The 15,207-nt window shown below is 36.5% G+C and overlaps 1 protein-coding gene across 8 annotated transcripts in view; it reads right to left on the bottom strand.

Annotated features, from left to right (window-relative positions):
• Positions 1 to 14,992, bottom strand: part of PYHIN1 (pyrin and HIN domain family member 1) — a 38,878-nt gene extending 23,886 nt beyond the window's left edge. For 2 of the 8 annotated variants that reach the window (XM_009184326.4, XM_021925393.2), the window contains exons 1-8: positions 14,771 to 14,991; positions 13,931 to 14,168; positions 9,301 to 9,585; positions 7,917 to 8,062; positions 7,205 to 7,372; positions 4,041 to 4,463; positions 2,450 to 2,638; positions 1,388 to 1,555 (exon numbers count right to left, since the gene is read on the bottom strand). In XM_009184326.4, the coding sequence (XP_009182590.1) occupies positions 1,388 to 1,555; positions 2,450 to 2,638; positions 4,041 to 4,463; positions 7,205 to 7,372; positions 7,917 to 8,062; positions 9,301 to 9,565 (1,359 nt within the window). In that variant the 5' untranslated portion in view covers positions 9,566 to 9,585; positions 13,931 to 14,168; positions 14,771 to 14,991. Of the gene's footprint in view, positions 1 to 1,387; positions 1,556 to 2,449; positions 2,639 to 4,040; positions 4,464 to 7,204; positions 7,373 to 7,916; positions 8,063 to 9,300; positions 9,586 to 13,930; positions 14,169 to 14,770 lie in introns of those variants that run through there. The other 6 variants (XM_003892882.5, XM_009184327.4, XM_021925396.2 and 3 more) reach the window with 5 other exon arrangements.
• Between the last annotated feature and the right edge of the window lie 215 nt (positions 14,993 to 15,207).

The following is a 15,207-nucleotide window of genomic DNA, read 5'->3' as shown; positions in this document are numbered from 1 at the left end:
ATCAATCATATTTAGAAATACTTAACAATCTACTTGAGCGTTTGAAGTAATTTTTTAAACATTTTTTTCCAGAAGCAAGGACATAGGTCTCCTCAATCATATAATTTTCTCTATTTTCACTGATTTTTACCATTCATTAATAATACATTAATTTCCATTGTTCTACCACTTCTAGAATTCAGTTATCTACTATATAAAAAGCACTCTGTTATAGAGAAGAATGAGAGGACTCTAATTCTGGAGAGTGGCTTCTGTATGACTTTGTTCATTCTGGGTACCTTATTTTTGAGAAGCCCTGCAGAGCCTGGGCTATGCAAACAAACCCATTACATGACGCTGTCAATTCTGAAATTTTTAAAATAAGTTGCTGACATTAGTATATCTCAACTTTAAAGCCACATATAATCATAAATTGCTCAAGTTTTACATTTCAGTAGGTCTGGATATGAATCCTGACTCTAACACTGTCTTTGAGAACTTGAAGATTTTTTTTTTTATGTCTGCATATGTCTATTTTCTTCTATGTGAATTGGGACAGAAAGTAGCATCCTCTTGATGGTTATGAAGAAGGAATGAGATAATGTACATCAGGAACAACATTTAAGACCCAACACCTAATTAAGTGCTCAAATCATAGAAATATAATTATTGTCGTTGTTACATGTTCTACGCTGGGACTTGTAGTTTTTTTCTGTTCTACAAATATATCATGTGCGACACTGACCCTATTAAGGGAAATCCCAGATCAAGAAGTATGGAAAACATCTTATATAATAAGCCTCTCTCTTCACTTCTGTGAAATTAGTAATTTACTCTCATTGACAGGAGGCCCTGTAAAAGTAAAGGGTAGAAGGACTCATCAGTTCTGCTATCTTGTATCATTGAGGACTTGCCAGAGGAAAATATTTAAGCTGGCATCTGAAATTTAAGGAAATTCTTGCCAGCGATGAGATGGGAGAAATGGATTCCCAACAATGAAATAACATGTTTCCAAATATATACTTGGAATATTTATTTCAACTCGGAATGCTGAAAATAAATTCAGAAATAGTACCAATAAGCAAAGGGGAAAGTTGTGAAAGAAATTGGAATGTGGGTCATAACGCACGCTTTGTCTTCATCTCTGTTTGTCTGGCCATTACCCCTCCCCCTCTCAGTAGGTGGAGCAACACAAGATATTAGCCCTCTTGAGGTCAGCAATCATTGCACAAATATATTTTAGATAGCAAAGACTGTGATGTGGTAGTATCTCACTGCATGCATTCAGTAAACACATGGGTGATTTAATTTTATCAAGAGATTGTGGAAGAGAAACTCTTTTAACAGTCTAATGATCCCTGTAATTTATGTTTGGGAGATATGAGGCATGGGACCCAGGAAATTGTACCTTGGTGAAGGAACTGCTGGATGGGGTTGTTGGCGGCATCTGAGGAGTCTTGGGACGGCTTTCAGGTAGGGTTGTGCCAGCCTCTGAAGGTTTTGGATGCTGACTCCGTTCCTGGGGTAGTGCCATGCTCCTGGGGTCATGGCTTCTCTGGCTTGTACTTTTGTGTATCTGAAAGTATTCATTTTTTTTTTGTTTAATGTTTTTTAATATTAGGGAAAGCACAACATCTTTAAATATGTGAGACTATCATCCTTTATTAAATTCTAATAGATGTCATTACCTTTAAAAATTGCCTCTATCTAATGTATTCCTCCAGGCAACTGCCAATATATTTTTTTGCTAAAATGTAAAATGATCTAACATTCTTAGTCAAATAACATCTTTATTTGCTTATTTTTTAAAATGAACTCCATTTTTGTCTTTATGGCATAAGACAGATGAGAAAAGGACTACTTGTTACCTGTGTTGTATGAGTTTTTCTTACCTTTCCACATATGCCAAAGTTGTACAGAACTCACTATGCTGTTTCTCACTTTTCATATTTGTATGCAAGATTTTATCTGCCTGAAGTCTTTCCAATGTCTGTCTTTACCTTGTTAAGAGCAGTAGTATCTAGTGCATACTGGTTTGTCATAATGTACAAGGAAGGCAATGGGATACAAAATGTATATCCATGATCTCATTTAATTTTCAAGCCAATCTTATGAGGAACATGTAAGCTATTTCTCTAATATCATGCACCTAAATGAGCAAAATATATACCAAGCCTATCTTACTGCAAAGAACTTGGTTTTGATAACTAACTTCAATTAGTCCTGTGCCCTCCGAATTTCTTCAAATATTTTAGTAGTTAGCACAAGTTTCATGTCTTTTTGAAGAAGATAATTAATGTCATTCTTTTAATATATTTTAATAATTTTCTCTAAGTGTAAGTGCAAGGGCATCATTTCGTTTCTCATGAACTTGCAGAATTTTAAGTGTAAAACAACAGAAGTATGGTTTCCTAAAACTTAAAGCAAATGATTTTCATCTTTGGAAAACTAATATTTGTTTATTTCTCACCTGGATGAAACTGTGCATTTCTGACATCAGTTTTGACATATTTTCCCTCTTTCTCAGACGAAAGCAGAAGAGTTGAAGCTTATCTCCTTTTTCACAGGGGATATCATGGCATTCTCCTTTTCCTACTACAGTCATACTTCCTGTTTTATCCTGAATTTCATAGATTGTTGTCTTCCTATTTACAATTTTCTGCAACAAAAAATTAATATCATGTTTGTGAGAACATAGTAACTACTGTACATAAGGGAAAGTCTCTTGTGACAGATTAAAAACAAGATGCAAGACAGCAACTCCTAGTACTGTATCAACATACAACACATATGCCTTAGTCTAGACCATCTCACAGAGCTCTCCCTCAATATCCTTTTTGTTTGTCCTTAACATTCTAAGTATTTCTATTACAGTTCTAGAGCAATGAGTTATCTTCCCAATTTCAACTTCTTTCACCTCCAAGACAGCTATGCTTCCCAAAGCACCTTGATACAAAGGAACCTGAAGTCCTTGGTAGGCTTATTTGGTCTCTGCCCCTATGCAAAAAGAATGGGCATCTGTTACAACTAATTGTTTGCTATGTTATGAGGAATCTGTAATAAAAAATAAGCTTTTAGTAACTATCTAATTACTTTTTTGACTTTCTCCATTTACTGAATCTCTTTCAACATCTCCCATTCTGAAATCAGGTCCTTATGTTCAAACATTCCAATTTCTTGCTCATCAAGGCTATTACTCATCGTTCTGGATGTATATTTCTAAGGATAATTTCTTTAAGAGTGTGTACAGAAAGCAACGTTGCTAAAATAAGAGGTCATTCTAGAAAATAAATGTAACAGATTGTGAGCTGTTGATCATGTAAGAAATTACTGGAATCAATAGCCAGGTATAGACTGGTTTTCTGAGTTGGAATGTCTCATGCTAACTAGTTTCATAAATTTTGACAGTAACATATCAGAAAAATTATTCTGCTCTTTTTTTTGTGAGATATTTAATATACGAGTACAGATTACTTGACTTTCCAAGTATCATCCAAATTTATATTTCTCGGTTGTTCAATACTTTTTGATGAATAGGCTTCATTTGGTTAGAACATTGTCCTACCTGTTTTCTGCAGTTGCTTTCCAGGTATAATCAGTCAATTCATTTCTTGCCCTGATTGTCAAAACTGGAACTCAAGCCTCAAAGGACAATACTTTATTCAAAATGAAACTAATGTGATTTTTGCTACAGTTGAGATTATAATCAAAGAAATAAGTTTACTATTATGTTTGTATGGATCTAGATCCCTCACTATCCTTGATCATTATGACTCATAATAGGTAGTCATATCTGATGAAGTCTCAAGGTTTCTCAGTGAATGTTTTACTAAAGAACTTCAGGGTGATATTTTGGAAAGAAAAACATGGGAATGAGAACATTAATAGTTCTCCTAGTCCTGGTTTTAACCTTGAAGAAGACTTTATTTACTTGTCAGTAGTTTTGAGAGAGTCCTGAGTTCTAATGTTAAGTAAATATGCAAACTTCCATTTAGCACATCAGGGGTTTTAACTTCACGTGTTATTGTAGAAACTGCAACAAAACAGCTTTGATGCCTTACCGTATGTAGCATATATAATCCATATACAATATATCCTGAAGTTTGTTTGTGAAGAATATTGATCTTTGGAGTTTTCTTTGCTCTTATGATGATGTCCTTTGGAACCTCAAACATTTGGTCAGGACCAGCTTCAGATACAGAAGAGGCTTCATTCACCTCTAGGAGACTATTATGTTTAGAATAATTTGATATAATGATGATTCTCTTTTTAATGAATTTCCCCTTCAAGTTGATGTTTAAAACCTTCACATGAAAGAACTGTGTCTGCGTAGCCACTGTAGCATGAAACATTCTTCTTTGCTCATTTTCTGAGAATTCATATTTAAATATCTTTGTTGCATTTAGTACCATCACGATCATTGGGTCTTTTGGGAAAATATTTTTACTGGGAGTTGCCTGACGGTTGGCCAATGGTTTTAGGCTCTGTGCATGATAAAAAAGGAATACAAAAAAGAAATTTTTGAGTGAGGAATACAGAATTGCTCTTCAATGACCTCACGTCACAACATTGGGCCCCAAAACTGTTATAGATGTGTAGAGCTAGGGCCAGGATACAGGGAAGGAGAGGATATCCTGAAGTAGTCTCATAGCCAGATGCAGTAATATAGGAGACCACATGGTAAAGGAAGACTCTTCTCTAAACAGAATAATCCTTAAAATGTAAGATATAATAGCAACATAAGACAAGTGGATGCTGAGCTGATTATCATGAAGTAACTTAAAATAAATTTAGCATAAAATAATGAATTGTAGTTTTACTCTTACCAGCTTAAAATGCCAGAGCATAAAAATAGACAAAATACAATTGAATAGCACTGAAAATGGTAAAGGGTATCCACCACAAACCACATACATCACTAGTGTTTAGTTATTACCAACGTAGACAGGGCAATTTTTAGCATACAACTTGTACTTTTCCAGCCTAAGATAAATACTCTTAAAGCAGGTGAGAATACCTGTGGGCTAAACCCCTCAGAATGCCCTCATCTCAGTAGGTTCAGGCTACAGACACTCTACAGAGTGTCATTTCCACCATTGCAGCCTTTCTCAATGTCAGGGCTCCAGGAGGTAGCATGTGGGCAGAAAACCAAGGATCAGAGTGGATTGTCTTTAATACCCTTTCTCTATAACATCCAGGTTTCCTTAAATTGCAGCAGAACACATTAATGAAGGAAAAGTTGTTCAATTTCAAGAAAAAGCACTGGAGGAATAGGTAGGCCTCATTCGCAAACCAGCAGCTCCTGAGTGGTCTGATCTGGAATACCATATACAGTGATCATCTGTGAGTGATTGGACTTTATTTGATCTGACTTTTCATCCATACGACTCATTCAGCCTAACACAGAAAAGTCCTTTCCCAATGCAAGTTAATCAGTAACCATAGACTCATCCATGAGAATATTAATAGTAACCAATATGCAACCTCACAAGGAGCCACATGAATACAGGACCTGCATGAAGGGGATCATAATAGCTGCTCAGAGAGACATAATAGGACATTACATTGTATTACGGTATTTTCAGAAAAAATATGTGTATACATAGGAGTAAATATGAGAGGGCATATAGAGAAATGTGGCAAATTATGGATGCTGGAATTTCATGTAAATTTAATTAAGTTTGATCTGGTTTGTCTGCATTTATTCCTTTTTTTTCTCAATAGTCTTATATTAATACAAAATCTAATGTAAGAAAAAAGGGAATAGAGCATGTTCCAATTAAGGTTGGTGTTGTGGTTTCATCACTTGTTGCCTATCATAGTTGATCTCCTCTATTGTGTATCAGAAATACAGAACATTCTTTTTTAAAATAAAGCTCATTAGAGTTTCAATTAGTTTTTAGACTATTGCTGATACATGCATACAGTAAGGCTGACCTGTCCAAATTTGAGACGAGTACAACATTATAAGGATTATCAGAATCATGCAATTATTAATTGTAGTTTACTTTCTTTCATTTGTAAGTCTTGGTGTATCATCTTCTGTCTGCCTACATTTTCCCAAACTCCTGAGCTCTTCCCTATTCCATCACTTCTCTTTGTTTTTACAATTTTTGGCCTCACAATAGGTATCTTTGACTGAGTCAGATGACCTTTATTTGTCATTTGCTTAGCTGCAGTGGTTAATATCTTAGAATATGGATATGGTTCTTTTTTTTTTTTTACTTTTTTATTTCGAGACGGAGTCTCACTCTGTCGCCCAGGCTGGAGTGCAGTGGTGCGATCTTGGCTCACTGCAACCTCCACCTCCCTGGTTCAAGCAATTCCCATGCCTCAGTCTCTCAAGTGGTTGGGATTATAGGTGCGTGCCACCGCACCCAGCTAATTTTTTTCTATTTTTAGTAGAGACGGTGTTTCATCATGTTGGCCAGACTGGTCTCGGACTCCTGACCTCAGGCAATCCACCTGCTTCGGCCTCCCAAAGTCCTGGGAATACAGGTGTGAGCCACTGGTTTTTCATTTTTTCATTGAGTAAAGGTATTTATTGGAAGTTTCCCATGAGGCAGACACTGAAGTAGGCCCTCCCTGGTTTACGGTGGTCCACACAATTACAAACTAACCCTAATCTTGGAACTACCTTGAGTAGGTGGTAAGTGTTAAAGATAAACACTTCTTAACTTAAGTTGTCATAAACAGTAGAATAGAAAGAAATTCCTAGGAGACAGAACACCATGAAGATTTAACCTAAGTTACAGGAGTCTAAGTGAGGATTTCCTGAGGATAAGGTCTCAGTATTGGGATCCAGAGGGTGGATAAAGTTGACCAGTAAGAGTTTTAAGGTGAAAGAAATATGGTGTGTGAAAATCCTAAAGGAAAAAGGAGCATGGTGTGTGTCAAAGAAACTTGAACAAATTAGTGAGCAAAGGGAAGGGGTGTGAAACAGATGGGGGCAGTAGACAGTGAGTCTATTGCTGAAAGTTCCAGATTCCACAGCTCTCTCTCTCTTCCCCAGACAACACAGGACAGAAAACTTTCTGCAGTCAGAGATAATGTCAAGTTCATCAAGTATCCCTTTGGAAGCAAAAGATTAAAATGCAGTGAATTCTCAATCTATACATTTGATTTACTGGCTGATTATTGATGTCATTTTTCAGTAGAGGATGAAATCAGATTCCTACATTTTGGGTTAAGAAAATGAATCACAAGGGGACCAGGGAGAGTGTACCTCAGTTGAGGAAGCGTTGGGTGGAGCTGATGATGAGGTCTGGGGACGTGGGGAACAGCCCATGGCTGTGGACATGCTGGCTTCTGCAGAGCAGGAAGGCTGAGTCTGCTCTTTGGACATCTTACTCCTTTTGGTTCCGGTCTCTTCTTCAGATGGTTTTCTTCTTTTCTACAAGTAGTTTATTTTTCTTGTTAATTATTTTCAGTGTCAAATGAAGCAGAACACATTTTCATTACAAGGCAGGATGTTTATTATATATAAATTATTTTTCTTGGAAACTTAAGTGGGTGGTGTACATCGCCAGGCCAATTGAAAGAACAGGGCATAGATGGTTTCATTTTAAAAAGGGGAGCGGAGAAAGTAACACACATCACTCCTTAATTACTTGTATTTTGGGATATGTTGACTTGTAGTTAAAAAACTAGGCTTTTGTAAACACAGGAAACATTTTTTTATCTGACTCTCAAGTTAAATCCTTCTCTATTGGGGATGAAAATATACTTATTTTATACATATTTACATTATGTTTACTAAAGCATTTAACTTGTTGCCTCGCAGAAAGAAGATGATCAATTATTATGTAATTTGATAAATCTGAAACTTGATGGGAACCATAGGAAGAAATAACTGTCTGCTGGAGAGATTGAGTGGAAGAGCCATAGCAGAGCTTCCACTGTGAGACTTGAAGCCTGATCCTCTTCCTGAAGCTTACCTGAGGTCCAAGAGTCTCCTCTGCTCCTTTAGCTGTGAGTGTGTTGCCTGTGGTGGATGCAGGTGTAGCAGGATCCACTTCTTTCTGTTTCCTCGTTTTAGATGGGGTTGTTCCTTTGACTGGAATGGATTCAATTTTATTCACAACTAATGCAGAAAAAAGGAAGATGTATAAACCCAGAGCAGATGATCGGGGACAGCTGAAGCAGTTTCGATACTATTTGCTCTTAGCACCTGCTTGAGAGTTCAGGTGTGTTTTAGTCTACCTCTGTTGCATTAGCCTAGTCTGGCTTCCAGGAGGCCAGCAGGAGAAACAAAGGCACAAACACTGACTCATACTCTTCAGTGCTTTCATCACTCCTCCTCTGTGCAGTGAGGACATCCTTCATGTCCTCTGAACTCCATGTGCCTCAGTCAAACGCATTCCCAATCCTATTCTTCTATCATTTCCTTTTAAAATGTAAGGTTCTCATGATGCTGACTGCTTAGTCACATTCTCCAGATAATCTATTCAAATTACAGAAACCAGTGAAAGGAGATGTTATATAGGTTTGTGAGGTGAGATATTGTGACTTTTGACTTTTTTATTTTTTATTTTATTTTTTTGAGACAGTGTCTCACTCTGTCACCCAGGCTGGAGTGCAGTGGCGCGATCTCGGCTCCCTGCAAGCTCCGCCCCACAGGTTCACGCCGCCGTTCTCCTGCCTCAGCCTCCCAAGTAGCTGGGACTACAGGCGCCTGCCACCACGCCTGGCTAATATTTTTTGTATTTTTTAGTAGAGACGGGGTTTCACCTTGTTAGCCAGGATGGTCTCGATCTTCTGACCTCGTGATCCAACTGCCTTGGCCTCCCAAAGTGCTGGGGTTACAGGCCTGAGCTACCACGCCCGGCCGACTTTGTTTTAATTATTTTAACTCAATGATATGACAAGAGAGGAGGTCTTCGTACTACCAGGAGCAATGCTTACATTTAAATACTATGTTATCTTTTGTATTATAAAGAATGATGATGTGTTGAATATTCTCAATAGAATGGACACATTAATTGGCTAAATGTACATATCTCAGATATAAACAACAATTTTTTATAATTTTATTTTGTCATTATGTAATCTGTCAAATGTACTAGAAGTCTCAGTCTGTCTTCAACTCCCTCTCCTTTTTGTTCTTTTACTGCACCTCAACTCCGATATATGTCAATCCACATTAGTAATGGAATGCCATAAGTTGTCTACTTGTTGGCATCTGAAGTGCCAACAATGTCATGGCCAGTGAGTCACAAATTGGGAAAAGGATGTATCAGCTATGACCAAGGTGGCATTCTAATCAAGGTTGGGAAGGGTGGGGATGGTTGCAGCAGGTGGGTGTTCCCTCTTCCCAATTACCTTTTAACTTTTCTCTTTTAAGAGTTGCAGCAAGGTCTCCCAGTGTTGGTATTTCTTTGAAGAATTCTATTAGTTTGCCCAAACCAGCATCACCTGGGAACTTTTCTTCCATCAAGTCAGCAATCTGAATTTTGTCATACTCTTCTTTCATTTTTGGATTAAGTTTTAAATCGTTGCTCAGTAAGGACTTAACAATTCTAAAATGATAATCATTGATGACCTCCAATCCTTTTAGTAGAACAATTTTCTTGTAGTTATTTGCCATCTCTAAAGATATAAGTGAACCTACAAGAGAAAAATGGTAGACAGTGTTACACACGTATACAGATGATTTAAAAGAAGATGTATGCCTCTGTGAATGAGTGGCCCATAAGAAAGAGTTGTTCATGAATATGTGTGATAAAGAAGGACTTAATGACCAAATGTGTTACTGTAGAAATTGAGTGAAGAACTGCTGTGTTAGGAATGTCCAAGTAATTCTTCCCATTGAATGAGGATAGTTGAATTGGGTTCAGGTGTTAGAAGGAGGTCTGTGAACAAGCAATTGTCTCAGTGTTTAGAGTATGGGCTGTGCAGTGTCAAAGTCCTTGGTTCCTCTTCCCATCCTTTATTGGGGCTGGGGCCTATCCCCCAAAACCTGCCTGTTGTTTCTTAAACCTTCTCACACCCACCACTATGACTGGAGTGGCCTAGGTGTAAATGGGCTGCAGCCTCCCATCTTATATGAATAACTTTCTGCTACAGCACTACAGTTTCATGCTGGGACACAGACCCTATTCTCCTTAACTCTTCTCTTGTCAGCTATCATTAGTATCCTCTTCCTTGGTGTTGGACCCTGCCGTATTTGTCCTCTGTGCCCATAAAACTATCACTTTCCTGGACATCTACATTTTCTCTATTGCAGAACACAGGATTTATTGGCTGGAATATTTTGATAGTTGCTTGATTTTTCTTTTAGGCTCGATTTGTCTAATTCATTTTCATTTAACAGATCCACATTTATCTCTATAAAACACATTTTTATCTCACTGAAATGTTTCAATATTTGCTCATTTTCTTTTCAATACATTCCTTGCTTCTTGTATTGGTTTCAGAAAACTTTGAATAATCTGCATTCTTTTTTCTTTTTTAAACTTCTGGCACTTGTGTGTTCCTTATATCTTACGATTCAGAAGTATAAAACATTTTCATGCTTCATGACTTTGCGAATTCTCTTCTCATTGCCTGGAAAGCTATTCCCACATTCCTCTCTCTAACTACCTCTCCTACAACCTTTAAGACTCAACTGAGAGTTTGCCTTCTAGAAATTTTCAGAGTCCCCTTAAGGACACAGTATTACTCCTCTGGACCTCTTTAGCGCCAGTGCACTTTAGCACATGATGACACACAAAGCATGCTATGGATTCCTAATTCCTTTTTAAATTATCACAGCACTTTGTGAGGCCGAGGGAGGCAGTTCACCTGAGGTCAAGAATTCAAGACCAGCCTGGCCATCATAGTGAATCCCTGTCTCTATTAAAAGTACAAAAGTTAGCCAGGCATGGTGGTGGGTGCCTGTAATCCAAGCCACTTGGAAGGCTGAGGCAACAGAATCACCTGAACCTGGGAGGTGGAGTCTGCAGTGAGCAGAGATCATGCCACTGCACGCCAGCCTGAGTGACAAAAGCAAAACTCCATCTCAATAAAAACAAATACCAAAACAAATATTTTAATTATAGAAAGCATGTATTTGTGTACCTCTTATGTAATTAAGATATTTAAATTCCTGGGGCTGTTAATTGCTTTCTTCTTGAGAGAACATGAGTGTCCTCAGATTGAAAAGCATAGAATGAAGGAAAAAATCTATACAAAGACATATAGTCAAACTGAAGCATATAAAAAACAAATAAATACTCCATACGCCTCTGAGAATGAAGAATATATCACCTGCAAAGATCCAAAAATTAGATTGAAACTGATTCTCAACAACAAATCTACTTGAAACAGGAGAATGGAATCATTTTTATATAATGCTGGTCCAAAATCCCATATAAATTGCTAAACAAAAAGTTTAGAAATGGGAAGTTTTGATTTGTTTTGTGAGTATGACAGCACAATTAACTTGCAAAATGAAACCCGATGTGAGATTACAGGAGGCTATGTATGATTTTTATTTATTCCACTTAAACACAAATATTCATATATTTTGATGCTGAAATATTGGTGCTTTTGTTTTTGCAGTAATGACACTGATAACATTGGGGTTTCTAGAAAAATGTGCATTAAGTAATCTTTTAAACCTCCAAGTTCTGATTTTCAAAACATATCGAGCCTCCCAGGTACAAAAGAAATGCTCTCATCTTGTCTTGAAGGAAAAAATAATTTTTAAAACTAGAATTTCAATCTAAACAAAATGATATTTAAACAAAAGGCCCCCGAAAACTATTCTCTGAACCTCAAGGCCTTAGTAGTTTTTCCAGACAAAGACGCACACAGAAACATTTTTGGAAGAACTTTTCAATAGAAAATTAAAAAAAAATTTTTAAAAAGCTGCAGGCCAAAAGACGAGTAAGAATGAAAAACGAACTTGATTGTGTATGCCTATTTTTAAAAAAGAAAGCCTTGATCAAAGAAAAGAGAAACAGAAAGTATACCAACATGGTGGAGGGAGGGGAGAAAAAGAATGTGACAGTTTACTAATGTAATTGTCTTAGAGGGTGAGATGGAAATGTAAGTTTAAAAAAAAAGACAAGTAGGAGAATATAGAAGAGTTATAAATTGAAGTGAAGATAGCAGAAACAGGCCAAAATATGTTAATTATTAGCCTGTACATAAAGAGCTTAACTAATTAAATGAAAACTTTTATCAAATTTGATTTAAAATTTCTGTATGTATGTTGTCAGTGAAAGATCACTGAAAAGTGAAAAAGAAATTTAAGTTATCATGCAAGCAGAAACTAGAAGAAAGCCAGCTTATCTATGTTAGAATCATTTTTAAAAAGATCTTAAGACCAAGAGTATTATCAGATTCCACATGGTAAAATGGTGAATTCCTGGGAAGATACAATAATTTAAATTATAGATTTATCTAATAATAATAAATGTATATTATTTTTCATTATTGTATAGTCTTTCATGATAATATATTTTTATATAATGTATTTATCTTCATATACACACATATGTACACACACTGCCACAAATATATATATTTATATGTGTATGTTTATGTTTAGAAACATGTATGCATGATCACATACCACACGTAATATACATTATATATATGCATATGAGCATATCTATATATTATATATATGAATTTGAGAGAAGTACAAGAAAATACCGTCTTATAATAGGAGTTTTTATATCTTCCAATACTAAATGAACAAAGTAAAAACATAACATTTTTACAAATTTGAGCAACATAATTGATAGCAGTATTTATCTAACATATATAAATTCTGAAATCAACATTTAAAATCTCATATTCTAGTCAAGTACACTGAAATATTGCACCAGGCTATACAGAAAGACTTCTAAAAATTCTAGACTTTGCAATATAAATCTATTTCAAATTGACTTCCCTGCCTCTCTCCTATACATTGCCACTAGAAAAATAAAAAATCATTAACTTTCAGGAGGGCAGGAAGTAATCTTAAAATGACTGAAAAACTGCCTTTTATACCTGGTGTAGAATGATGCTTATGTAAAAGTTAAACATACTTATGAAAATATTGACACAAATTATTTGAATAATTGTGTTTGCAAAATGGATAAATTTTCTACTGTGTTTTCATTTGTAGAATAATATTACTTACAAAACGTTCTCACATACGTTTGTGTGTGAGAACATATTTTGTAAAATTGAGATAATACCATAAAACACAGCTCTACATCTAGATGTCTTTTTTACTTAATATTATTTCCTGATACTTTGTGCACCACATTATCTTGTCTTATTTTATCTTCTACTTTCATTTTAGGTTCAGGGAGTACATGTGCAGGCTTGTTAAATGAGTAAACTGTGTGTCGCTGAGGCTTGTTGTACAAAGATCCCATCACCAAGGTAGTGAGCATAGTACCGGATAGATAGCCTTCTAACACTCATACTGCTCCCACCTTTCCCTCTCAAGTAGTCCCCAGTGTTTAATGTTCCCATCTTGTGTCCATATGGATTCAATGTTTAGCTTCCACTTGTGAGAATATGCAGTATTTGGTATTCCTGTGTTAGTTCACTTAAGATAATATTCTCCAGCTATATCCATGTTGTGCATATACAGTGTGGAATACTATGCAACCATAAAAAAGAATGAAATCATTTTCTTGTCTTTTGCCTAGACCCCTGTGGCCACCAAGCTTTCTAACCTCAGAGAATATATACTCAGAGAATTTGTTTTAAAATCTGCAATGATCAAAATGCATATTCCTTCATTTGTGCCCCAGTTGTAGAATAAAGGATATCTACTATCTCTGAAGTAAGTAAAGAATTGGAAGTAGTAACTGCAGTTTTCACTTTTCTGAATATAGTTGATACCAGCTCTACTCCCTTCACCCCACTGCTCTGAAGAGCCAATATTAATTTTTCCCTTGTGATTTTGTGGATTTCAAGGAAACATCTAGATCTTTTCTGCAAAAATACCCACAGTACTCACCTTACTGGAAATTTCTTCAACAGTAGTCCAGATCTTGAGATCTTCAGAAATGTAGGAAATGAGGATTGTTTTGAGTAGGAAAATCAATCAGTAAAGCTCTCAGAAACTGAAATACCGGATGTTATAATCTCCTGAAATGCTAAGAAAATGAAGTATTTTCAAAGACAGTAAGGGAAAATGGCCGTCCTTAGAGTCGCTTCACTTGACTAGTACTGGCTTCCTCACACTCTGCTTTGCCCTAGGGAGAGAGGAGTTGTGAAACAATGTGCAGACTCCTCCCACCCCCCACCAGTGTTTTTCGCTTTCCATCCTGTTAGAGAAAATGAACAGTTTCTTTCCTGTAGGTATCTTATCAAAGTAAAATTTATATCAAAGTTATATTTAAATTTTTTTTTTTCTTACAAATGTTGATATCTGAATGGAATTCCAACCTTAGAACTTTCTTAGCCAGCAGATTTACATGTGAGTCATTAGGGACCTCTATTCCGATGAATGATTGTCAAATATAGGAGGAAGCAAGGTGGCTTCTTCTCCCTCCTTTCCTGTGCACAGAGTGGCAGTTGCAGGAGGAGATCTTGGTAGGAGCATCTATTGCTACCAGTACTTTACTGCATCTCCCGCATGGGAGAATGTCTGCTATGAAATGGCAATTGGTTTAAATACTACCTGAAGCATTCACCCAGTTATTAATAGTTGACAAACCTAGGGCTTTCCATATCAGAAAGTTATTACCAATATATAAATCCTTTCTCAAATATATATGAAGGAGTTTAACACTAGCTGTCCTCTTGACTATGACTAGGTTACTTAACCTCAATGATTAGATTCATGACTACTCACGTTTTCTTCATTATTCATGGAAAAACACAAGTGGATAGTGGGCTCGCAACATGACAACATCGAAGCCTTGAAAATCCTGGAAAATGCACTGAACTTCTGGTAGGGTGAGAGTCCTGTTAAACCATTTTCTCAGCAGTATTTTTTCTGTTAAGGGCAGTGGGTGTCCTTCAGAGTACTGTAGCCCCAAGATGTCAAATAAATGACACCAACTGGCAGATGATGTTGTGTTAACCCAGCAGCAGATCTGCAAGCAGGATGTGGCTGTGAGTGGAAAGTGGGGCCCCAGATATAGCTGTAGGGGAGAAAACATATATATTTTTTAAATTTCCCTTTTTAGGTTCTTAGCTGACACTCTCCTGAAAACGCCAAATTAACGAGAAAAACAAGCAGTTTATTAATGTGTGCTCTACCTATCATAAGGGATAGGCCTCAGTTCA

This window comes from Papio anubis, chromosome 1 (genome assembly GCF_008728515.1).
Source record: "Papio anubis isolate 15944 chromosome 1, Panubis1.0, whole genome shotgun sequence".
NCBI classification, from domain to species: domain Eukaryota; kingdom Metazoa; phylum Chordata; class Mammalia; order Primates; family Cercopithecidae; genus Papio; species Papio anubis.
This window is presented reverse-complemented; position numbering and strand designations above follow the sequence as displayed.